Source organism: Miniopterus natalensis, chromosome X (genome assembly GCF_054644295.1).
Source record: "Miniopterus natalensis isolate mMinNat1 chromosome X, mMinNat1.hap1, whole genome shotgun sequence".
In the NCBI taxonomy this organism is placed as follows: domain Eukaryota; kingdom Metazoa; phylum Chordata; class Mammalia; order Chiroptera; family Miniopteridae; genus Miniopterus; species Miniopterus natalensis.
The window spans coordinates 84577119-84604584 of record NC_142103.1 but is presented as its reverse complement, the minus strand read 5'-3'; the positions used below and the strand labels follow the sequence as shown (position 1 = coordinate 84604584).

Below are 27466 nucleotides of genomic sequence, written 5' to 3'. Positions count from 1 at the left end.
CTTTTACATCCCCAAGATGAAATATTCTTCCTCTCCCAGATTAATCATAGTCGTAGCTTTTCAAGTATGGAAACTGTTTTGTGCCTCAGTGGGTTTCCCTTGCTGCATTTGGTGCCGAGGGAAATCATTGATTGCTTAGGCAACAATGGTATAAACTGTAACAGCATTTCCTTGAATGAAAGCATGGCCACTGGTAGCATAGTAACAGGCAGCCCTACTTTATGAAATGTTGGAGGTTTTCCCAAAATGCTTATAGATTTTAATACTATTACAGGACTTTTAGAAAGCTATATCTTATGCAAGAGCATGTCAACGCAATTCATGAGATAAGAAATAGAAATGGCCAGTAGGTAAATAAAAATCTGTTCAGCCTTTAGGTGCCAAAAAATACAAACTGAGATGAGATATCAATTTTATTTATTTATTTATTTATTTGTTTGTTTGTTTATTTATTTATTATTTATTTATTTATTATTGAACAGGTGTATGCACATGGTACAAAAGTCTAGAATACGATATTATGTACAATTACACAATAAAAATTCTATTTCTCTCCTATGCTATCCTCCAGCCATTCTCCTCTCCAAAATCAACTATCATTACCAGTTTTTTGTGAACCACTTTAATGATTGTCCATGAACATGGGAATGTGTATATATATATATATACATATATATATATATATATATACACACACTTACACATGTATGCATTTTATATATATGTGTGTGCATGTATATATATATAAAATATATATATAATACTATGCACAGTGTTCTACACCTTGCTTTCCCCTCATAACAGTTATTCTTGTAAATTTGTCCATATTTATACATATATAGCTGCCTTGTACTTTATCACCCTAACATTTAAAAAAATTTTATTCATTGGGGTGACATTGATTAATAAAATTATATAGGTTTCAGGTGTACAATTCTATAATATATCATTTGTGTATTGTACTATGTGTTTACCACCTTATGTCAAGTCAGAATGTTCTTTAATTTAGGTTTGTCTGATATTTAGCACCTGACTACACTGAGTTCTTATTTTCCATGGGTTTTGAGAAGAATGTAAAGGAGGCAAAACATTCTTTTTGTCATATCATGTGAAGGGAGTACATAGTATCAACATGACTTTGATATATATACCAAATTTCCAACTATTTTTCTCTTTCCATGCTCTGTACTTTGGAAGTGAGTTGTCAATTTCAGCCCACACTCAAGGAGTACAGGGTCAACCTTGACCTTCTGGAGGGGAATATTTTTTGGAATTTTTCTGTAAGAAAAATTATTCTCTCCCTTTATTATTTATTTATTTATTTATTTATTTATTTATTTATTTATTTATTTAATTCATTCATTCATTCATTATTTATTTAATTACATAATCTGTCACTGTGAACTCACATGTATTTATTTTATACTGTCAGTTATAACCCAATATTACATTATTTATTTTGCTGCTAAAATTGTTTCAACTTTGGCCATTGGGAGCTTTTTTAGATTGTACCTTTCACATACTCTCACCATTATGATTTTTAAGCATTTTCTTATTTTCTGGTACTACTAATGGTCTAAGCTAATCTTTTATTTTATTTGTCCAAGCTCTAGAATCGACATTTTCTCTGAGAAACCTCAGTACATTTTATGGGGGAATGATATTTATTTTTTAAAAATTTATCTTTATTGAAAGTATTACTGATGCCCCCCATTATCAATGCCCCCCCATTGATCCCCTCTACCCCGAATCCACCCCCACCTCCTCTAGGCCTTTACCACACTATTGTCTGTGTCCAGGGTTTATGCATATATGCATATAAGTTCTTTGTTTAACTCTCCTCCTCCCCACTCCCCACCCCTTCCTTCCCTCTGAGATTCGTCAGTCTATACCATGCTTCTCTGTTTCTGGATCTATTTTGTTCATTAATTTTGTTCATTAGATTTCACACATGAGTGAGATCATATAAAACTCAATCAGGAAGAATCAGAAAACCTGAATAGGCCAGTAACAACTGATGAAATTGAAGCAATAATCAAATGTTTTCTGGGAATGATATTTAGAAAACAAGATCTGTGCAGCAGGTGTGCTAGGTGCTACTGGGATGTCATGTGTTCTAGACCTGTTTGGCAAAAAGAGCAAGGAAATATTTGTTTGTTTACTAACCCATGAATACACATATAGCTATAATTATCTTTATCATCTGTGACATGCACCTGTAATTATCTATCCATCTATCCTTGGTATCTATATCCTCTCTCTCTCAACATGCATTCAAATTGATATCTCCAACTGTGACTCAAATCCAGCACTACAAGGTTCATTCCATTCTTTCTCTGTTGCTTATTTTTCACCGTTTTCTCTGACAGTGAGAGATCTGGCTTTCTTATTTATTATTTATTTAATTTTTTTGTAACCCTATCATGCTAGCAAAAAAGTTTTATAATTTTTAACCTGTAGCCTGTGAGAGGGGCTAACACGTTTACCAACTAGAGTACAGTGTTTATAAAGAGGAACTTTTTGTATTTAGCTTTATAGTTTCTAGTCAAAATGTAGTTTTCCAAAGTTACTTAGGCCATTTCTCCCCATTCCCAATAACATCAGTGAGGTTATATCGTACATTTGTAATACAGTTTGTTGTAGTCTATGATTCATCCTATGATTCTCAACATCTTGGTTGATAGTTTAAAATTTAATACTTTTAAGTTCACACTTTGTATCATACACCTGTATGGGTTTTGAAAAGTGTATAGAATAATTTATTCACCACTTCAGTACCTTACTTACAGAACAGTTGTATCACACCAAAAATTCTCTGTGTAACAGAATAGTTGCATCACACCAAAAATTTTCTGTGCAGTCAACTATTCCTCCTCCTACCAACACTTGGCAAACACTGATTTTTTTGTCCATCTACATAATTTTGCATTTTCAGAATGACAGATAATTTAATTGTATAATTTGTAGCCGTCTGGGTCTAACATCTTTGACTTAGCAAAATATATTTAATATTAATTTATTTCTTTTTATGAATGCTTCACTCATGTTATCACTGAATTTTATTCTATTGTATGGATATAACACAATTTATCTATTCATTAGATAAATTGAAGGAAATCTTACTTGTTTTTTCTAACAGTGTTTGGTGATTATGATCAAAGCTATTATTTATAAACATTCACATACAGATTTTTGTGTGGACATAAATTTTCTGTTCACTTAAGTAAATACATAGGAATGGGATTACTGGGTCCTTTGGTAGGTGCATGCTTCAAATTATAAGAAACTATCAAACTGTTTTCCAAAGGGGCTGCACCATTTTGCATTCTCACAATCCTGAATGAAGGTTTTTGTTACTGTGCATTCTTGCTAGCTAGCATCACAATTCTGATAGTTTGATTTTACCTCAGTCTCTATCCTTTGTGTACTTTTTGTAGTTGTTAATAAGCTATGAACATATTTGCCTACGCTTTGTTTGCTTAACAACCCTTTTAAAACATTGTACCTATGATTATGACTTAATTGCTTGACTTTGTACATAGGCCCGTCAAGTTTGTATGGTTATGCCAACCGAATTTTATATTGCATATTATAATTTTTATAAATTGCTTCTTTTTATGTTTTTTTGTGTTAACAGCATCTTGTCTTACATAATTTCTCAAAAAAAGATGTGGAGTGGACTTTGGACATTAGTGAAACTGATAAACTTTTCATAGATGGCATATTCACCTTTAATGTACTAAGTGGGATTCTACAACCAAATGCAGAGTGTAAAATTTCCATAAGGTTTTGTCCAAGTAAGTAGTTTTTCCTATATTTATTGTTTATATTTCAATTTCTTTTTCACATACTGTTTTATCATGTATACAAAAGTTTAACTTATTTGTTACATGTTTTAAAAACTGTTTTAAGAAGTTTCTTACTAGAATTTTATAGTAACCATTGTAAAAAAAATGGCTCTCAATGATCCTCACCTCCTGGTATCCATGCCCTTGTAATCCTTTCTCACACCAAATAGGGTTGATATATAACCCATGGGATATTATGGATGTGATGGTGTGGGCCTCCCAAGACTAGGCCAGAAATGGCTTGTACTCTTGGCTTTCTTGCTTTGGGGGAAGCTGGCCAGCATCTCTGTTTATCTATATTTCCACTTCATTTCTGGTGGGTTTTTTAAATTACAGCAATCTTAGTGTATCTTTGTATAATTGGTATGACAAATTTTCTCTCATTAAATATCTATTACAAAAATTCATGGCAATTCTTACAGTTACTTTTCAAAATTAACTGTAGTTTGTTTTTCCCCAGTTTCTAGAAAAAGGCACATAATTGAGTTTTTCACTTTAGAGAATAGCATGTTTTTTCAGTAATTAAAGTTTTCTTTTATATGCATCTTTATGCTAATGAGATTTTTCCCATTATTCTTTTAAATTAACTATCACTGTATAAAAGGGATATATTTATATTTTATCTGCCACTTCCGTACCGAACTTCTCTGGTTAGATCTGGAAGTTTTTCAAATATTATTCTACATTATTTCCTAAGAAAGTAGTTTATAATATAAAATCATGGTAACTAATAAAGTTGTGTCTCTTTTTACAATATTTATCTCTTTTCTCTTCCTCTTCTCCCTCTCCTTTTATTCCTTATTCTCCTCCTGAATCTGCTAATACAATGTTACTACGTTATAGTTATATTACATTAAATTTTAATTATAATTGTTACTGTAATCTGCCTGAATATATTATTATAATGGCAGTTTGTTCAAATTTTCTTATTTTGTTTTTAAAAAATATATCTTTATTAATTTTGGGGAGAGGAAGGGCGAGGGAGAGAGAGATAGAAACATCAGTGATGAGAGAGTCATTGATCGATGCCTCCTGTACGCCCCCTGCTGGGGATCGAGCCCGCAACCCGGGCATGCGCCCTGACCGAGAATTGAACTGCAACCTCCTGGATCATAGGTTGATGCTCAACCGCTGAGCCACACCGGTTGGGCTGTTAAAATTTTCTTGATTCCAATAGTTTTGCTTTGTATATTTACATGTTATGAAATTTTGTCTAATGTATCTTTCATAAATAAGTACATGCATTTAAAATATTTTTTTTTCCCTACAAAATGCTGTTTTCCTAAGTGCTGTTTGTGTAAGACATTGTCATTTTGTCTTCCTTTTCTCTGCCTTTGGGTGATGTATCACTTTATTTTCAATCTGTGTCTTGTAAATTTAGAATAAGTATTATAAACCAAAGGACCTTGCTTTTCTTTTTGAGCAAGACTGAAGTGTAATTTTTAGGAGGGGAATTGAACTTATTTACATTTAATGTTATAATATGTTTTCATTTTATGCAATTTAAAAAAAAATTATTTTTCTTAAATTATATGTATTGATTTCAAAATATATTTTTCCTATCAGCTCTAAGATGAAACAGTATCAATGAACTTACCCATAAAGTAAAAATCATAGTATGCATTGTTTTCTACTTTCAATATCTCAAGAATTTGCTGAAATAATTTGGAATTTTATTTCCAGCTAGTGTGTTTTTGTGAAAGGTTATGCATCATTCAGTTAGTCACGCTTCTTAATCAGTTCTGGAAGTTTCTTCATCTCTTAAGCATCAAGGTAGCATGAGGCAAGTCTGTAGCAGATCAAAGCTTGCAGGTTGGATGAGAATGCTGGGTTTGTCAGGATCAGACAGCTGGACAGAGACTGGAATCTCTGGGGATTTGGAGTTGAGTTACAGAGGCCTTTTGATTTGGAACCAGGGTAGCATCTTTGGTAGCCACCAATTATTCTAGTGCAGACTAATTTTACTTTTCCTGGCTCACATGGCACTGAATACAGCTCTTATAACTTTTCCTTAGTAGCTATTTCCAAATAGAGTATTCATTCCTTTTCTGTTTTTCTGAGTTGTTTTTACCACTCATTAAGATGAAGAAACCACTAGAAGAAAAAGATGCCTTCTATTTTCCTTAAATTCTTCTATTTTAGATATCCTAAGAAAGACAAAATTCACACTCAGATGTGATTATTTTTTAAAGTATATTTTTCTTAATAACACCTTTATTAAAATTTAATTCATATACTATAAAATTCACCTTTTAAAAGTACACATGGTCGATTTTAAGATATCTTCAGTTTTTCCACTATCACCAGTCTAATTTTAGAACATATTCAACACTTGAAAAAGGAAAGCCCATACCCATTAGTAGTTACTCCCAACTCCCCCTCCAGTCACTCACTGGTGAACATTAATTTCTTTCCTGTCTCTAAGAATATGATTACTGTGGACATTTCATATAAATAGAATCATACAATGTGTGTTCCCTTGTGACTGGCTTCTTTCACATAGCAAAATTATTTCAAGGTTCACCCATGCAGCATCAATTAATATTTCCTTCCTTTTATTTTCAAATAATTGTATACCGGTATTACATATTGTCTATTCATAAACATTCAGTTTTCATTCAGTTAATGGACATTGGATTGTTTCTACTTTTTGCCTATTATGCATAACAATTCTGAACACTCATGTATAGTTTTGTGTGGGAATGTGCTTTCATTTACTTGGGTATATATTGTGGAGTGAAATTGTTGGTCATAGGATAATTGATATTTGCCACTTGAAGAAACTGGCAAGCTATTTTACAAAACAACTATAGCAATTTAAAATTTCAGCAGCAGTGGTTGATTTTTGACAGTTTTTGCCAGTATTGTCATTGCTTTCATGTGTTAGCATAGGTAGCTAGTTAGTTATAAACAAAGGAAAAGGAGCAAAGAGAATTGAACATTAAGCCTCATTATCTACGGAGCTGACAATAAACCTGCTTCACCAAGAACTTGCAGTGTTCACAGGCTCTCCAGGGGCCCGCTGCATTCCCCACCCTCGGGACCTAATCGGGACGCCTGCAGAAAGGATCGTTACCCTCCACTAGCCAGGGTAACCGAGGGACAAGTAAAAACAATAAAGAGGAAGTTACTCTGCTGGCACATGCCCAGTAGAAGCCAAGATGGCACAGGGAGAGGCTGTTCTACTATGAGGCATGCGCAGTAAAAGCCAAGATGGCACAGGAAGAGGAGGTTCTACTATGAGGCATGCGCAATAGTAGCCAAGATGGCACAGGAAGAGGAGGGTCTCTGAGGCATGCGCAGTAGGAGCCAAGATGGCACAGGAAGAGGAGGTTCTACTATGAGGCATGCGCAGTAGGAGCCATAAGGCACCGGAAGAGGAGGGTCTCTGAGGCATGCGCAGTAGGAGCCAAGATGGCACAGGAAGAGGAGGTTCTACTATGAGGCATGCGCAGTAGGAGCCATAAGGCACCGGAAGAGGAGGGTCTCTGAGGCATGCGCAGTAGGAGCCAAGATGGCACAGGAAGAGGAGGTTCTACTATGAGGCATGCGCAGTAGAAGCCATAAGGCACCGGAAGAGGAGGGTCTCTGAGGCATGCGCAGTGGGGGCCAAGATGGCACAGGAAGAGGAGGGTCTCTGAGGCATGCGCAGTAGGAGCCAAGATGGCACAGAAAGAGGTGGTTCTACTATGAGGCATGCACAGGCGAAGCTAAGATGGAACAGGAAGAGGAGGTTCTACTATGAGGCATGCGCAATAGTAGCCAAGATGGCACCGGAAGAGGAGGTTCTACTATGAGGCATGCGCAGTAGGAGCCATAAGGCACCGGAAGAGGAGGGTCTCTGAGGCATGCGCAGTAGGAGCCAAGATGGCACAGGAAGAGGAGGTTCTACTATGAGGCATGCGCAGTAGGAGCCATAAGGCACCGGAAGAAGAGGGTCTCTGAGGCATGCGCAGTGGGGGCCAAGATGGCACAGGAAGAGGAGGGTCTCTGAGGCATGCGCAGTAGGAACCAAGATGGCACAGAAAGAGGTGGTTCTACTATGAGGCATGCCCAGGAGAAGCTAAGATGGAACAGGGGGAGGTGGTTCTACTATGAGGCATGCGCAATAGTAGCCAAGATGGCACAGGAAGAGGAGGTTCTACTATGAGGCATGCGCAGTAGGAGCCATAAGGCACCGGAAGAAGAGGGTCTCTGAGGCATGCGCAGTGGGGGCCAAGATGGCACAGGAAGAGGAGGGTCTCTGAGGCATGCGCAGTAGGAACCAAGATGGCACAGAAAGAGGTGGTTCTACTATGAGGCATGCCCAGGAGAAGCTAAGATGGAACAGGGGGAGGTGGTTCTACTATGAGGCATGCGCAATAGTAGCCAAGATGGCACAGGAAGAGGAGGTTCTACTATGAGGCATGCGCAGTAGTAGCCAAGATGGCACAGGAAGAGGAGGGTCTCTGAGGCATGCGCAGTAGGAGCCAAGATGGCACAGAAAGACGTGGTTCTACTATGAGGCATGCCCAGGAGAAGCTAAGATGGAACAGGGGGAGGTGGTTCTACTATGAGGCATGTGCAGTAGGAGCCAAGATGGCACAGGAAGAGGAGGTTCTATGAGGCATGCACAGAAGGAGCCAAGATGGCACAGGGGGAGGCGGTTCTACTATGAGGCATGCGCAGTAGGAGCCATAAGGCACCGGAAGAGGAGGGTCTCTGAGGCATGCGCAGTAGGAGCCAAGATGGCACAGGAAGAGGAGGTTCTACTATGAGGCATGCGCAGTAGGAGCCATAAGGCACCGGAAGAGGAGGGTCTCTGAGGCATGCGCAGTGGGGGCCAAGATGGCACAGGAAGAGGAGGGTCTCTGAGGCATGCGCAGTAGGAGCCAAGATGGCACAGAAAGAGGTGGTTCTACTATGAGGCATGCCCAGGAGAAGCTAAGATGGAACAGGGGGAGGTGGTTCTACTATGAGGCATGCGCAATAGTAGCCAAGATGGCACAGGAAGAGGAGGTTCTACTATGAGGCATGCGCAATAGTAGCCAAGATGGCACAGGAAGAGGAGGGTCTCTTGAGGCATGCGCAGTAGGAGCCAAGATGGCACAGGGGGTGGCGGTTCTACTATGAGGCATGCGCAGTGGGGGGCCAAGATGGCACAGGAAGAGGAGGGTCTCTTGAGGCATGCGCAGTAGGAGCCAAGATGGCACAGGGGGTGGCGGTTCTACTATGAGGCATGCGCAGTGGGGGGCCAAGATGGCACAGGAAGAGGAGGGTCTCTGAGGCATGCGCAGTAGGAGCCAAGATGGCACAGGGGGTGGCGGTTCTACTATGAGGCATGCGCAGTGGGGGGCCAAGATGGCACAGGAAGAGGAGGGTCTCTGAGGCATGCGCAGTAGGAGCCAAGATGGCACAGGAAGAGGAGGATCTCTGAGGCATGCGCAATAGGAGCCAAGATGGCACCGGAAGAGGAAGGTCTCTGAGGCATGCGCAGTAGGAGCCATAAGGCACCGGAAGAGGAGGGTCTCTGAGGCATGCGCAGTAGGAGCCAAGATGGCACAGGAAGAGGAGGTTCTACTATGAGGCATGCGCAGTAAGAGCCAAGATGGCACAGGGGGTGGCGGTTCTACTATGAGGCATGGGCAGTAGTAGCCAAGATGACACGGGAAGAGGAGGGTCTCTGAGGCATGCGCAGTCGGAGCCAAGATGGCACAGAAAGAGGTGGTTCTACTATGAGGCATGCCCAGGAGAAGCCAAGATGGCACAGGAAGAGGAGGTTCTACTATGAGGCATGCACAGAAGGAGCCAAGATGGCACAGGGGGAGGCGGTTCTATGAGGCATGCGTAGTAGGAGCCAAGAGGGCACAGGGGGAGGCGGTTCTAGTATGAGGCATGCGCAGTAGGAGCCAAGATGGCATAGGAAGAGGAGGTTCTATGAGGCATGTGCAGTGGAAGCCAAGATGGCACAGGCAGAGGAGTTTCTACTATGAGGCATGTGCAGTAGGAGCCAAGAGGGCACCGGAAGAGGAGGGTCTCTGAGGCATGCGCAGTAGAACCCAAGATGGCAGAGGAAGAGGAGGGTCTCTGAGGCATGCGCAGTAGGAGCCAAGATGGCACAGGAAGAGGAGGGTCTCTGAGGCATGCACAGTAGGAGCCAAGATGGCACAGGAAGAGGAGGTTCTACTATGTGGCATGTAGGAGCCAAGATGGCACAGGAAGAGGAAGTTCTATGAGGCATGCGCAGTAGGAGCCAAGATGGCGACCATAGAGGGGCGTGCCTAGCCTGGGGAAAGGATCACACTCAATAAAGAGTGGAGAACCCCAGAGGATCTAGGAAATGAATTGGTTAGGAGAAGGTCCAGCACATGTCTGCAAAGGATTGGGAAATTGGGAAATTTGAAAGAGCCTCTGGTCCTTTCCAAGCCTGAGATAATATAATTAGAGCCTAAGGAAGGAAAGACTCTCCCCCCCCCCCCAAGATGTGTTGGTTCACTCGTTCTCTGTAGCATCCACGCAGGCCTAGCAAGGTGCGTGGTCACTGCGCGGGTATCAAGCATGAGCTTGGGTACTGGGTATGGCAACGTAGTGTCAGCTGGAGTGCAGCCAGGAACAGAGGTTAAGCTCGTCGAATGGGGACAGGGACTGGACTGGACTGGACTGAACCAATGGCCCAGAATGTCTGGACCCTGGCCTTTCTTCTGGGCTTAATGAAGACAAGACTACTTTCATGGCGGGATGGACGGAGATGAGAAACTGGTAAGCTGGGGGCAGTCTTTTATTTCTTTTCCAATAAAGCTTACATTACAGCTTCAGCCTCCCGTACATGGATCCCAGAAATGCTTTTCTTGCGACTCTGGAAGGATTCCATATCAACCGGCAACATGTGGAGGACTGGATTTTCAGAGGTTCTAAACACCTGAACATATTTAACATATTAGAGTTGTACTTTAATTTAGGTATTTGAGTGTTTGGTCCTTACCGTCCTTGTTAAAAACAGGCGTTTATTTTTTTCTAAAATATCTTTTAAAAATCATGGGCTGAACAGACCTGTGACTAGTAAGAAGATTGAATCAGCAGTTAAAAATTTCTCAACAAAGAATAGCCCAGAATCAGATGACTTCACTGGAGAATTCTACCAACTCTAAAGAAATAATACCAATCCTTCTCAAACTCTTCTAAGAAACTGAAGAGGAGGGAACACTTTCAAACTCATTTTATGAGGACAGCATTACCTTTATACCAAAGCTGGACAAAGAGACCATATGAAAATAAACTAAGGCCAATAGCCTTGATAAACATAGATGTAAAAATCCTCACAATACTAGCAAACTGACAATTAATTAATTAAAAAACCAATACTAGCAAACTGAATTCAACACACATTAAAGGATCATACTCTGGCTAGACCCTGCTATACTGATCACTGATCAGGGCTGCCTTCTACTTTCAGGGCTTTGAAGAGTTTTAGTGAGGTAGTTTTACTTTTCACTCCTTTATTGTCTTTTCCTTGGACTGCCACAGAGATGGGATGTGATAGTATATTTGACTCACACTGGCCTCTAAGTAAATTTCCAATTCCTTCTGAATCTGAATCATGGTTCTTGAATCTAATTTGTGTGGCTAGACTCTCATTCCCCTTGGATCGGCTTGTTTTTGTTCTCATGTAAATAACCTCAGTGTTTCCCAAGCCTGACACCCAGGGTGTGCATACCTTAGAAAATTCTCAGCGTGAGAATCCCTGCTGCATAGAAACACAGAATGTTCCTGGTAATGAGCTTCAGGAAGCGAGGGTATTGACAACTGGCTTCTTTAAGCAGACCAGAATAAAGGAGCAGCAGGAAAGTGCTTGAAAAAAATCAGCTGTGAAGATTCACATCTCAGAGCTCCCTGTGGAGTCAGGTTTTTTTTAGATTTTTTTCAGAAAGTTTATATTGGTATATTTTTCTAATTTAAAGCATATGCTTATTTATTTTATATGCCATAAATAAATAAGCATACCAAATGCCATTTCCAAACTATTTTTTTTCAAATGTGTTACAGTTATTACTAATTATTCTTACTTAAGAATCAGCATTAGGATTGCATCCTGTTGTATATGCTGTTTGGGCCTATTCAGATTCTCATGACTGGGCTTTTCTATCAATTTCTCACTTGTGGGAGTTGACTCCTGATAGGTTATGTCTGTCCCCTTGGCTGAAGGAAGATGTCTCACGCAGAGTTGCCAAGGAGTTTAAACTTCACCACCACCACCACTGTGGGACAATCTCTCTGGTGAATTCACATCTCAGAGCTCCCTGTGGGATCAGGTTGAATTGGATTCTAAAACCACAGCTTTTCATAGCTTCTTGCCTGGCCCTATTCTGCTTCCCCCTTTGCCTACAGGCTCCTCCTAGGAGCACTTCCTCAGTAAATCACTTGCTTCAGAATTTTTGGGACACTATGTTTTACACATGTGGCAATCTAAATAAAATACCCACAACTAGCTATGTGATCAATAGAAAAGGCAGGATAAGAACCTATTATAGCTTTTACACTTTTTAGAGAGTTACTTGAGCTATGTATTTTCTCTCTCTCAATAATATTTTGTTAGCACTGTGTTGCAGTAACTAGATGTCTTGCTTACATCTGTTAGCATGGCATTGTATAATCACTTCAGTTTTATGTGTGAAAAAAATTACATAGGATGCTGTGATTAGTAGTTTTAAAAAATGTTACATCTTTTATTACCTCTGCTTAGGACTCTGAAAATATGATAGAAAACATCAAATATTGTCTGCTTTCTGAAGTTTATTTTCTTAAAATAATGAGGTTTCATTATATATTTCCGTGTCTTCTCAGTTTCTATTATATCTGGTCCTGAAAGAAACAGCTAGTTCAGCTAAAACCACCATCTGTATTTATATACAGAGCTTTTCCTTTATATCCCATCAACACTTATGTCCAAATGAAATGAACTGGACAATCTGGAAGGAAATAGGAAATATTTCCACTTGACTTTTCCTTCAGTATGGAGCTCAACCCAAGCAGCCAAAACTAGGGTTCCCGTGTTAGGATCCCAACTTAATTGTTTAAAAAAATTAAACATGCCTGTAACACGTTTATAAAATTTACATCTCAGATGAGAGAGAAAGCATACCTCCACTTAAAAAAAAGCCATCGAATCCCCAGTAACTTTAAGTTACACAATGAAACCCCTTCTCTATGACCCCAGAAACCTTTAGCAGGTCTGAAACCCAGAAATAATCTCAAAATAGCCCATTTAAAATTCAGAATTCATTAAGTCTTAAAACCTTGCTTAACTCTAAAGTTAATGTTATTTCCCCCAAAATAATTTTAACAGTATCAGATTAATTAAATGAAACTATCCTTACCCTGTAGATTTACAATGCTTTAAATGCATAAATTGTTATAACTTATCAGCCGAAGGTGGTGATACAGTCTATTATATTTTCACATAGTCTTTGCTAGTAGTGATCTGTCGTCATTGGTAGGAAATCCCTATCCCCTACCCTCTCCAGCCACCTTCCATTTTCCAAGGACCTCAGACTATTTGAACATGTAAAGGGTTTATTTTAACACATAAAGGCATCCAGTACAGTGAGAACTAGTGGGTCTGATCAGTTCAATGAGTCCATTGCCTTTGTTTATTGTTCACAGTGATGTCACATTTGAACATGGCTCTGCATCATCCAGAAAACTCTCATTCTCTGCCCTGGTGATACCCTTAATGCCTTGATCCCTGCCAGGCCACTCCAGTGTCCAGTTCTTGAATACTGCGATAATATATTGAATTCTTACTCAGCAGATCACATTTTCCTCCTGATAGTGCTGGTGGAAATAGGGTTCTTACACGGAGTCATGAGAAAAGCATTTCGGGGACCCATGCATAGGAGGATGAGGTGTAGTGGTAAGAGTCACTGGGGGAAAAACAAAAAACTGGCCCTAGGTGCCTGGTGTCTCATCCATGACCAGATGGCTCAGCTCTGTCTCATTATGAAATAAGTCCAGTCTCTGGCGCCACCAAGCCTGCATTGTCCTCACCAAGCCCAGAAATGCAGAACTTCTCTCTCTGTGTCTCATTTCTCCATCTCCACATTCGTCCCCAAGTCTACACTTGGGTTGTAACCGGTGCTGCACTTGGGCCCTTGCGGCTGCAAAGCCTGCATAGCTGCTTCGGAGAGAAAGTGTGGGAATGAATGGGTGAATGAATCAACCCCGGGCCTTTTTTTTTATTTTTAAAATATATCTTTATTGATTTTAGAGAGAGGAAGGGAGAAGGAGGGAGAGAGATAGAAGCATCAATGATGAGAGAGTCATTGATCAGCTGCCTCCTGCAGGCCCCCGACTGGGACTTGAGCCGCAACCTGGGCATGTGCCCTGACCGGGAATCAAACCCCGATTGCCTGGATCCTAGGTCGATGCTCAGCCGCTGAGCCACACCTAGCTGGGCAACCCCGGGCCTTTGTTAAGCTTTGATTATATTATCTCCAGGTTGGGACTGAGCAGGTTTTCTTTCATACCAACCGATCCCTTTCCTGGCTCTTTGCAGGTCTGTGCTGGGCCCTCCCCCTGCACCACTTTGGCTTCTATTGCACATACCCTACAGTAGAAGGACCTCCCTCTGTGCCATCTTGGTCTCTATTGCACAGCCCTCAGCAGAGGAATTTCCCCTTTACTGGTTCTCCTTCTGTAATCTATGGGAAGGGGTCCGTTGTCCCCTGGGAAGATTGGAAAGCCAGTTCTTCCTGCCCGCTGGGGGCGATGTTAATCACCTTGGCGGGGCAGTGCTGCGATCCTATGGGGTGTCTGGAAGCTCTGGTTTCCTAGATAATCCTGCTTAATGAGCTGTCTGTTCCTTTCTCTTTCGTTAATATCTAACTAGCTTCTTACACTAACACTTTGAGACTTATATTTGGGGATTTGTGTCTAAAGGGCATTGACAACTTGCTGTGATGGAACCTGTCCTCCAGGACTAACCTGCAGCCTCCTGTGCTGATCCCTTTTCTCCAACACAGATTGCCTTTCCTCGTAGTGCGTTGCCACATGGGAGTTTCCAGTCTTTCCCTACCAAGTGAAATTAGCCAGTCAATCCTGACAGCCTTTCACAAACTTAAAATCTGGGAGAAAGCACATTCCTTTCCTCTCAGCACATCCATTTCCCAGTAGTCCCCTGAAATCCTTACAGCAACGATCTGACCTCATTTTCATACTGCATGTACTAAAGGGATGAGTAGCTCCTACTAAGGCATAGAAAACAATCAGAAAAGAAGTCCTGTTGCACTGTTTCCTCAGGTGGATGTGTTTTCCCATAATAATGAAAACCTACTTTAAGGAGACTTGCTCTATTTTTAGATATAGTGCACTTTGAAAGATTTTTATTTCAACGATGCCTCATTACATGCCTTAAGTTCCTTGGCAGGATAAATTCAGTTTCTGGATAATCTATTCTGCTTCATTGAGCTGTAGCTTCATAGTAGATTTTAATATTTAGTAAGGTTTAAACTATGTAAATGTTTTTTTGTGTGTGTGAACTAATCTAAAATACTTTTTTTCCCATTAGCTCACCCTATAAAGTACACAGCTAATATTCCTGTACGTTTAAATAGTAGTCCAGTTTGCTATCAAATGTTACGTCTGTCTGGAGAGCTAAAATTGCCCAAGTTATTGTTTGACCCTCCATTCATATTTTTCACCCCTGTTCCTTTGGATGTAACAACTGTGATGGATATCAACATTTTACCTCAAAGTTATTACAGGTAAATGTTCAATGTGAATTTACCATATTTTCTTTATGTGCTTTTTGTTTGTATTTATGTTAATGAGTCATGAGCAATGTCTAACTTTTTTCTATAGTTGGAACAAACTATTAAAATACTTAACTGCACATTTAAATTAAAACACAAAAAAAGCTCACTTAGGTACCTCACAGTTAGTCATTTAATTTTCCAGTAAAAATTTTTGTTAGGTCTCTCCATGGTGTAAGAAGCAAGGTTAGAAACTCAGGGTATTTGTTTTCTATTGCTGTGTGACAAATTTACACAAACTTAGTGTCTTAAAAGATGGATTTGTTATCTCAGAGTTTCTTTGGGTCAGGAGTCCGGGTCAGTTTGACTGTGTCCACTGCTCATGGCCTCAATAGGTAAAAATCAGATGAGACTGTAGCAGCCGTCTCATCTAAGGCTCAGTCCTCCTCAAGCTCCTTGGTTGTTGGCAGAATTTATCCTTGCAGTTGTAGGACTGAGACACCATTTTCTTTGCTGGCTGTTGGCTTTGACCACTATCAGCTCTTAAAGGGAACTCTCAAGTCCTAGCCATGTGCTTCCTCCTCATAGTGTGCTATGTTATTCATTCAAAGCCAAAAGTATATCATCTCTCGACTTCTCTGTCTTGGACCTCTAAACCACCTTTTAAGACCTCATCTGATTAACTCTGATCCACCCAATTCATTTGACTAAGGACCTTAATTACATATGGAAAGCCCCTTTATCACTGTTATCTAACATAATTACCAAAATACTGTCTTATCATATTTACAGGTCCTACCACCCAAGGGGTGGGAATTACACAGAGTTTGTACACCAAGGGACAGGACTCTTGAGGGCCATCTCGGAATTCTGCCTAGCTCATGCATGTACTATTGCCGAATGCAGTCTGTTTTCATTTTTAAAGAAATGTATAAGCAACCCAAACCCCAATAGTATATTGGCCTAGATAGATATATTGTGAGCCTCACACTACAAAACAAGTAGTTCAGTAGATTGTGTGTGTGTGTGTGTGTGTGTGTGTGTGTGTAATTGCTGGGCTTTTGAGTAGTATTGGAGTTCTCCAAAGGGCTCAAATCAAATCCAGCAAACAAAAAGCATACTTACAAGCTTAAAGCAGCAGAGTAAGAGTGGTAAGCTCTAAGAACATGCCAAATGCAGGCTTGTTCTTCAATCGCGGGACAGCTGCAAGGTAGAAAAACACAATCTCAGGTTCCTGGATTAAGCCAGGGGCACTGGAAGTGGCTAAAATGGTGCCATGTGGGTACGGTCTTCTGCCTTTCAGCAGAAGTAAGCAACTCTTCTCTAGATCGGTGGTTCTTAAACTTTAGTGTATGCTAGAATCACCTGGAGGACTGTTTTTAAAAACAGAGGTGGTTGGGTTCCATTCCCAGAATGTATGATTCAGGAAGGCTAGAATGAGATGTGATCATTTGTATTTCTAATAAGTTTCCAGATGATACTGATGCTGCTGACCCATGGACCACATTTTGTCAACCGCTACTCTAAATGAAGCTATCCTCAGTTTGGACCCATATTTCAATTGTCACAGATTTCTATCAGCCAGACCGGAGCACAGTATCAAGCATCACAAAACTCACAGGAGAGAAGACTGTAACTTAGAGTCAGCGCAAAGGACCATCATGAGATTTAGACTCATAAGTAATTCAGATATTGGAATTATCAGACACAGAATAGAAATAGATTCCCCTTAGATAAAACAAAAAATGCAAGGAGCTTATGATCACTGCCTCTAATACATTTTATTGAAGAATATAATTCATGCAGGTGGTTAAGAGAAATAAAAAATGTAAGAATAGGAAAATAAACTACAAAACTGTAATTTATATAGATTAGATGATTTTCCATGTAGGAAATTAAAATAATTGACAGGCAAATTTTTAAAGCTATAAAGATCATATGAAGATAGACAATGATAAGTCCAGTACTTAAAACTCAGTAGCATTTCAACATACAACATTAGAACATGCAACTCTAAAATTACTATTTATAAAGACAATAAAATTAAAGATAATAGGAATAAATCAAATAAAACTTGGAAGATCTGTATGGAACTATTTGGAGGAAATTACAAAACTTAAAGAACCCAGACATTGAAGATTTACACCATATTTAGGAATTGAAATACTCAATATTGTAAAAAAGATAGTTCTCCGCAAATCCATTTACATCTTCCATACAACTGCAATAAAAATTCAAGTAAAATTTTTCATAGAGATTAACTAGTAGAAGTCTACATTTTATATGGAAGAATTGAGAGTCAAGTAGAGCCAAAGAAGAAGATGGGAAAGGCTGGCCTTACCAAATAACAAGACTAAACCAATGTGATGATGCAGCGATAGATACAATGACCAAAGGACTAGAACAGAGAGACTTGAAAAAGGCACACACATGGGAGGATACTGAATATTTGACAAAGGTGGTATTGTAGATATTTGGAGAAAAGAGGTTACTGTTTCACAACTTGTGCTGGAACAACTGAGTGTTTCTATGGAATATTCCACACCACTCCTGTCTCGCGTAATACTCATAATCCATTAGAAATGGATTAAAGCCTTAAATGTGAAGGCAAAATTACTTAAAATCATGCTAACAAATAAACGACTGATAAAAATTTGTCAGAAGAATATCAGAAAACTCAATAGAAATGTTGACAAAAAGCGTCCGTATTTTACAGAATAGGATTCATAAATGGAGAATGAACATCTGAAAACATATAAATGACCTTTTTGTAAACTTGGAAACGAAAATTAAAGGCCATAATAAAGTAGCGTTTTGCCTGTCTTGTGTAGGCAAAGGTTAAAGTCAGTGAGTGGGAGCACACTGCAAAGTGTAACATCTGCATATTTCACAGCCCCCAAATTCCAGTTCACAACATACACAAGAAAAACTCTTGCACACGTGTACCGCAAGGTATGTCTGAAATTATTCAGTTGCATTATTCAGAATAATAAAGTTTGGGAACTGCACGTGTCCTGTGACAGGTAAAAGGATAAGTAGTTTGTGGTATGTGTGTACGTGAATATTCTCTAGTGAAGTGGGTGAACTTTGGCTAATGAGTTAATTGTGTTAGGAATCTGAGAAACAAAATACTGAGATAAATTTTTAAAAACAAGGAAGACTACATATATTGATATTTTTATATAAAACAAACAAGGAAAGCCAAACAATTTTTTATTTATAAATATACACCTACCTATAGGTATAAAGAAATAGATATAAAGAGTAACTTGTTGACATTTAAAATTATATTACTTGTGAGGATTTGTATACCAATGTGAACTGTTGATAAGCATTATTTTCATAAACTTCTTATTTGCTATAGGAGTCCACACATATAAAAAAAGAAAGTAATATGGTTAAATTATTTATAGATCACTAAAAGTTATCAAGTATTCATTAGATGTAAAAGTGAATACTACGTACTATGTTATTCAAAATTATAAACATTTTAGATTGGCTGACTAATTTACAGATATATAGTGAAATATGTGAACATTAAGTGAAATTTTTTAGTGGTGATTTAAAAATATTCATGATGTATGCATGCAGTACTTAAGAGTATACATATTTAAAAAGAAATTATGTGTGCGTATTAATCTGTTAATATTTAGCTACATGTGGTAAAGCTCTAGCTATTAAAGTAATTATTGGTAAATTTTTGTCAGGGTATATTTACGGGCAATACTGTTTAATATCATGGCTGTGGTTAAAAACACTGTATTTAATCAGGTCTTTTAACCCTCTTTTTTAATCTTCAGAGAACAAAAGGAACTTTTGATTATCTCATGTGGTTATTAAAATAATACATTATCAATCATATTGTGACCAGAAAATAAGAGATGATACAAAACAATCTTTAATAATTATGCATATTATAAATATTTGTTGTTTTAATTTTTCTAATGATCCAAGAAACAGGAGAACACATATAAAAACAATTACTTGCACACATTGAGCTAAAATTTTTTGTTTTTAAATTTTAAACAGAGATGCAACTTTAAAGGTCATGATTCCCCCAGTAAGGCTTCTTGGTGATGAGGAGGAGATTCACCCTCTTTCTGTGAATTTTCCAAAAGGCGCAACCATTGCAGCCTCTCTCAATGGAATTAACAGTGAGCTCATCTGCCGCTTCAGCTTCAAATCATCTAAACCTGTGTCATTTTTCACCAGTGTTCTTTTCTGTGATGACACAGATTGCAGGTAAGGTATTGAATTGTAGATTCTTTTGTTTTTGACAGTGAAGACGAAAAGGGTTATACTATTTTACACTATTGTAAAATGTTAAAGGAGAGACATCTAAAATAGTGAGAAACATCAGTATGACAAGTTTCTAAAATATGATTGTTACATGTTGCTTTAACAGGCTCAGAGAAGTTCAAATACAACTTGGCAGAACCATGTTTTTGAATTTCTTACCTTTTAGGACCAGAAATCCCACTTTTACATTATACCCTGAGATAATTTGACTTACCAAGTAACCAAAGGCTAACACATACAGCAATAAAGTCTGTTAAAAATGTTTATAGTGAGAAGTAGCATTAGAGTGAATTGTACACTAAAGATTAGTGTCAGTATGTTTACTCTTTGTGATAATTTATTAACTTTTATTGGAATTATAACATATAATATATTAGCATACTATATATTATAGTCTATAGCCTATAACATATTACTGTATTATATAACACATAGTATATTCATTCCTAGTCAAAGGATTGCTTTATGTGTTAGGAATTAGAATGTAGAGAAACAGATGTTACTGGAATGTTCTAAGGCGAAGTGTGGCTGTATCCAGAACACAGTGCATGGAGTTCTCCTGAACTCCAGCTTCCATGTCTCTTTCTTGCATATGTTATAGATAAAATCTAAGTCTCAGACTCCCATTTTTCTCTTTTAATGCTAACAGTCCATATTTTGTTGACATTAAAAAACAATAGCGTTGCTTTAGGCTCCTATCAAGCACTGAATTCTGTGCCTCTGTCCTGGGAACCATCTTTCTGTAGGTTACCTTGTTCATAAAAGTTTAACTTTAGTTTGCTCTAGCCTTTAAATTCACACTTTGCCCAAAGCACTACATAAAGTGTACCTTGGAGCTCACCAAATGAGTCCATGAATGTCTTAAAGCTAATGAAGGCTGCCTGGCCTGCGTGGCTCAGTGGTTGAGCACGGACCTATGAACCAGGAGGTCACAGTTTGATTCCTGGTCAGGGTACATGGCTGGGTTGCGGGCTCGATCCCCCAGTAGGGGACACGCAGGAGGCAGCTGATCAACGACTCATCATTGATGTTTCTATCTCTCTCTCCCTCTCCCTTTCTCTCTCTGAAATCAAGAAAAAACATATATTTTTAAAAAAGCTAATGAAGGCTCAGACCACATTAACAGGGTGAGAAGGAAATTGTGTCACTAAATACTGTATATGGCTTCTGAGACAAGGGTATAAATGCCTCTCAGAGGGACAGGCATCACTGTGCCAATGTCTTGAGGTCTGATCAGCAAAAGGGATGGGATGGGGACCTGAAAACAGTCTTAAGAAGGAGGGTGCTATTTGATGGTTCTCTTGTCTCTGTTGTTTTGTTTCCTTTTAGCCTCGAGACTTGTTTGCTCTTACCTGAATTTACCACCCATCTTACCTTCCTTTCTAATAAACTCCATTTCAACCCTCAGCAGGTTTAGGATAAAGTAGAGCTATTGGAACTATTTTAGAAACTTTGAAAATCATAGATGGGCTACAAAAGGCTTTTCCATGCACCCAGATGAAAAAGACAAGAAATCATGATCACTCTCTGGAACCTTAGTACAGGCAAATTCTTTTACTGCCGCCTTCTTAACTCCTTATCTAGTTTTCCAAGGTCTGTATAATCAGATCTTCCTTCTCCTCTCAACTCCCCCAATCTGTCTTTGCCTTTCTCTTTCTAGACACTCCACCTCTGATCCCATTGAGATAAATGAGGTCTTTTGACAAATTCCTCAAGTGCTTCCCTTTCACCTCAGAAATTCTCTTCGGAACCAGTTGCTTTCATTGCTTTTATTGTGGATAATTTTTGTGTGCTCTGCCCAACAGTTTGGGGAAGTAAAGATGAAATAGAAAGGGGCCCTTCCTTGATGGATGGCAGTGTAGCGGGGAAGGTAGACTTTAACCAAGGTTTTTATGTACTCTTTGGTGCCAATAGAAGTAAACAGAAAATGTAATGCAAAAGCAGTTACTAATAATGTCCTGGGTGGTGAGGGAGTCCCGGTAACTGGGTAGGCTTGTGAGTAAAATCTCAAAGGATATATTATGCTTGCCAAAGTTTACCCTCAGTTGAAGCCTTTTTTTTTTTTTTTTTTTTGCATCCCCTTTGTCCACAGGAAGTGCATGGGTTCAGTAAAGAATAAAACACTCTTTCCTCCATGCTTTGCTTTCTTTTTCTTAAAACCATTTCATACTGCGGCTCCCTTGAGGGCTAACATGCTTGGCTTTTAATTTTCTTTCCTTGTTTAGATTTTGTCATATTTGGATTGGCTGAACTGGTGCAAGATTATAAATTATAGCCACTATTGTACAGGCAAATATGTCTGCTGCCACTGATAATGGTCCCTTGCACACTCATGTGCCCTAAGCTTGGAGGTTGCACACCCTGCTTCTTTTCCCCCAATTCCCCCAAAGTCTGAGGATGGAGGTTGTATAGATGTATGGGAGGTTTGGTGATGTGGGCAGAGTATTACAAGTGGGAAAAAAAAAAAAATACACTAGATCTGGATAAAAAAAAACACACTAAAAAAACCAAACCAAAACAAACAAAAAAATACACTAGATCTGGAGACTGAAACTGCCTCATGTTTGCAGGATATTTTTGGTGTTTTGGGCTTGATGGTCACTGGCAGGGAGAAACTGAGAGATGACACTGAAAGGGCCCCAGTAGCAGATGATGATAGTCTTACATGCTCTGCTTCGGTGTCCATGGGTGAGATATAGGAGGACGACCAGGATTGATTATGGAAATGAAAGCTTGGAAAAATACGGGAAGCAGGAGGTCAGCTATTAATTAACACAGGTCAGGTCCTCGGTCCTAGTCTAGAATCCACAAAGCAGCTGGGAAGGTGGATGTTTTTAGATCTTCATCTCTGTTTTACAGAAGAGGAACCTAAGGCCCGTAATGTGATACAGCTTGTCCAAGTTCACTCAGATATTAAGTGGAGGAGCCAGGAATTTGAACTGAATTTTTGTTTCCAAAGATTATGCACTTAGTCGCCTTGTTTTAACATCACTTAGATTGTTTAGAATCATTTGGAAATAGTTACTGTAGGTATACTTTTTTGAGTAACACTGTCATATTTCATATACAAACTTTCCAAAGAGTAAAAAAAAGAGATGGGCCCTAACCGGGGTGCTCAGTGGTTAGAGCACTGGCCTGCAGACTGAAGGGTCCCAGGTTTGATTCCGGCCAAGGGCACATACCTCAGTTGCAGACTCGATCCTGGATCCCGGTCAGGGACCATGCAGGAGGCAACCAATTGGTGTATTTCTCACATCGATGTTACTCTCTCCCTCCCTTCCACTCTCTGAAAAGCAATGGAAAAAATATCCTCAAGTGAGGATTAAAAAAAAAATTAAAAAGAAAAAGGTGGTATATTTTCCTTTTCTTCTGCTCATTTGTATGTCTGTCTTTCTCTCACACACATACATACACACACACATTAATGAAAATTTCATGTTTGACATATAGTAATGATAGTAATTAAAGTCTACCCTATAAAAACTGGGATATTATTTATTTATTTTTATGGATATATTAATTGATTGATGAGGCAAAAACTCATAAGTTATCTCCATGGGCACAACATAAATAATGTTTACAGTTTCACTAAAAGATCCTGTGTTACAACTACCACAGTCAAATCTACAGAAGATGATTTTTACTTAAAAATAAATTTATTATATGTAGGTACTTATAAGGTATCATACAACTCTTTTAGATATTTTTAATTAATAGTGTTTACAAAATACTTCAAATCAATGTATTAAATTAAAATCTAGTAATAAAACAACTGCTGAAGTATTTTTTTGAAATTATACATTTCACATCAATAAAATTTCAAAGTGGAAAATGCATATTTCTTATAAAATTAAAATATTTTCTTTTTCTACGAAAAATAAAGAAGCATGTGCTTATTATTGAAATAAAACATATCTTAATTTAGGCATGTATGGTTTATGAGGGATTTTTGTATTTGTTTATAAAATAGTTGAAACTATATTAAGAATGGTTTTTGAGGGAGTCAGGGAATACAATAGTAAAATATAATTCCTCTCATTGCTGCTTTACGAATCAACCTCTATTCTAGGTTAAATTATGATATTATGTCCTCATCGATTCAGCTTTTTTCTTTCTGACTTTCCTTATTTTCACTTTGGCATATGAGGTCACATTGTAGGGGCAGGAATTCAGTTGTCATGGGATGTGATTGCTTTAGATAATCTCCAAATCATTTATATTATGTTTCAGAGTTGATATTTGTTTTTATGTTTACATATGTATGTCGTGTGGGAATTCACACAGAGATCAAGTAGATTAGGAGTTGCCAGAGTGTTGTAACCCCCAATTTTGCATCCGGGTTTCCACTCTAGGTTGAGGAGAAGGAAACATTATATCCTGAAGGAACGTGTAATTAAGAGAATGAAGTCTTGCTACTTGCTCTTGCTTTATGTTCACTTTCTGATTTGTACTTTACCTAGATCTTGCAGAAAATGAAAGTTATAGCTTTGGGTGATGGATTTCATAGAAATCCTAAGAATGCCAAAGACAGCTTAGTATTTTCCTATGATTAACTCCAAACATAGGGTGTTTCCTTTTGTAGAATAAAGAGTTGATTTCAACTGCATGTTTAAGGTAACCTGGAAGTTAGCTTGAGTTAACAGTGCCTCTGTTAAAACCGCCAACACCAGTTGAAAGTTCATAATTAGGAATGTGGCATGTCAAAGCTCTGAGATCCTCCGTACATTTTTTCAATTTCACAAATATTTAACACATATCCATTTTACTCAAAACCGATTATATCTTACATAGGTTTTTAGTACTCAAATTTAATTTGAATAACTTCACAGCAATTGAAAAAAATAAGCTGTTTTACAAGAGAGCTAACATGAGTAATTGAAAATTAAAATTTAAGCCAAATGAAGGAAATCCAACTGACTTATTTATCAAATAGATATAGGGTGCTATTCAGTTATCAGCTGCTTTCTCCTATAGAGCTGTGATTCTCATGGCTGGATACTGAAATTACCTAGGGAGTTTTAAAACATACACATGCCTCAGTCAAATCCATAGACTAGGATATAATCTGTCTGTAGGTTGACCTAGGCATTGCGAATTTAAAAAGTTCCTTGTTTGATTCGAATGGGTACTCAGAGTTGAGAACCCTGACTCCAGAACGAACAGTGGAACATTGTGACTATTTAGCAGGAAATAACATTACTACTAGAAAATGTTGGTGCTGTGAGAATCCTTAGACTGTATACCCAACTTTCTTTTAGAGTAGGTTTGGTTTAGTTTGCTAATACATTATCTTAATCTGGTTAAGAGGTCTACATTGTAAGGTATAACTCAAGTTTACAGCAGAGGAAATAGGAGTACTACTGTGTTTTGATCTTTTGGACCCTCGCCAGCTATAGAGTGAAAGAACCTAGATTTGAGATCAAGTCCCATTATCTCTATCACACAACTTTGCTTCCCTTTAACTTTTCAAGTCCTGGGATTTTATTGGTATAACATGGTCAGCTTAGAAAGAAAACAATAAAATTACATTTAAGTTTTGATATGTTATGTAGTATGTGTTACGTAGTCCCAATCCACTACGAATAGGAAGATTTTGATTTTTTTAATGCAGGGGTGGACCGTATATGGCCCGCGAAATCATTAGGTCTGGCCCTGCCAAGGCCGCTGCAGGTGGGACTCGAAATTCAATAAATCTTGGAGCTTTTTTCGTAGCTAATTTTTAAGTTGATAAATTTGTATGACCTGTGAATGATGTTATATTAAACTACACAATATGTTCTAAATGAGAGGCCAGTTAGAAGTGCACAGTAAGAATAGTACAGGGATGTGTGGCAGATGAGGTTGAACTAAAATCTGGGCTGCTGATTGGCTGGCACACAGCGATATATCCTTGCCAGTGAATAAAATATTGAAGTATTTCTATGCTGGTAGAGAGCCAGCCACTGTCCTCAGTACTCAGATCTGGTGCCTGACCTGCCTCAAACATTCCTTCTGGACCTTAAACCCACTGAAGACCTAGTAACTAAAGGGTTAATGCCTGTCAGAGCCAGAGTCCTAAGGATCCTGTACTATTTTGTTTTGGATGGGTCTCAGCCTATATATTGTGATGCTATGGCCTAGAAATGCCTGGGACACTCCCCTGGGCGATACTACTTGTGGCAGCCCCCCTAGATATTTCCCCTTTCAGAGCCATTGTTGTGGCTGGACTGGCCCTTGTGGTTCTTGTTATGATTGCAAGATGCACCTCAAAAACACTCTGAAGGAGCTTTGAAAAACAAGGTTTATTACTGACAAGTCCAGGAGGGTAAAAAGCAAGCCTGGGGCCATCTGGGGCCACACAGTGAGGTTGCTAGTAGAGAGAGAGTGAGCAAGAGTGTGGGAGAGCCTGGGGTTCTGTCTTTATTGGTGTCAAGGGTGAGATGCCTAGGGTTTCACATGTTCACTCTTTATTGGTGAATTTAAAGCATAAGAGTGAGAAATAAAGCAAGGGAAAGGAAAGCAAACAGATTTACTGTTTAAGAATGTAAAGCTCTTAATTATATCACTTTTTTCTATTTACGGTAGCGTTTTATCAACTTCGTTATGGATTCAAAACCATTTTTGATACATAATAAAACTTGTTATGCTTACTCTCATTAAAATAATAGGACAATCACTTAAATTGAAGTATTAGTTTTAAAAGCATTCAACACAATAAAGAAGAAGTGAGGAATAATGAAAGCTGATTCTAATTATTGTTTTACTCAGCGCCCAATTTTGTATTTGTGTAGGGTATGCCTGGCAAGTTGGGGTTTGTTTCTATTATTTTGAAAAGTATTTTTAGTATGCTTCTTCGAGACACCTTACTGTTTTTGAAAGGGTAGGAACCTGCATCGTGCAAGGGAGATTAGCAGGCGGTGAATCAGACCCAGAGTCCAGCCATGTGAGTGCTATTGTATTCAGGTTGGCAGCACAACCTCAGTAACTGTAGTGTAAATTAATATCTGCTTTTTATGTTTCTCCCTGGGATATTTGAAAATAATATGTAAATTGAATCAAGAGCCTCTATGGGACACTGCCACATAGCTAGAAGCAACTTTTCAGGTATTCAAAGCCCCCCTAATGGATTAAGAAGAGCAGTATTTAAGACTTGTTCATCTTTTGGAGACTCCATTCTTAGCACAAACCTGTTGGCAATGAGCCGTCTAGAATTTTAGCTTTGTGGCCGCTGAAAGGCGGGCAATGGGAAATCTCAAGAGTATTTCCCATCTAATAGATCATAACTGAAGGCAGAATTGGAATGTTGCCTGAAAACATCTGTCTTGTTTGGGGGTCTGGGTTATGTATAACAGTGTATTTTTCCACCTTTCTTGGTATTGTATGTGTATGTAGAATAGGGAGTGAGTGGGCAGTAGAATTCTTAAGGGACCATTCTTTGTTCTGACATAAGCATCCTTAACCTAGCCCCGTGGAAGGTTGTTTGTAATGGCACCTTCATTCTATGAAGAACATTATTTTCGTGGTAGATCTGTAAAACCAAGTCACAGGATTGCAGCAGTCTCTATTCTAAAGTAGAATGTTTATTTATATTTAACCAAAATATACGATACCGGT

The 27466-nt window shown here is 38.7% G+C and overlaps 1 protein-coding gene across 1 annotated transcript in view; it reads left to right on the top strand.

Annotated features, from left to right (window-relative positions):
• Positions 1 to 27466, top strand: part of CFAP47 (cilia and flagella associated protein 47) — a 354566-nt gene that overhangs the window by 87629 nt on the left and 239471 nt on the right. The window contains exons 24-26 of the mRNA XM_016216827.2: positions 3638 to 3797; positions 15391 to 15586; positions 19604 to 19816. Of these exons, the coding sequence (XP_016072313.2) occupies positions 3638 to 3797; positions 15391 to 15586; positions 19604 to 19816 (569 nt within the window). The remainder of the gene's footprint in view (positions 1 to 3637; positions 3798 to 15390; positions 15587 to 19603; positions 19817 to 27466) is intronic.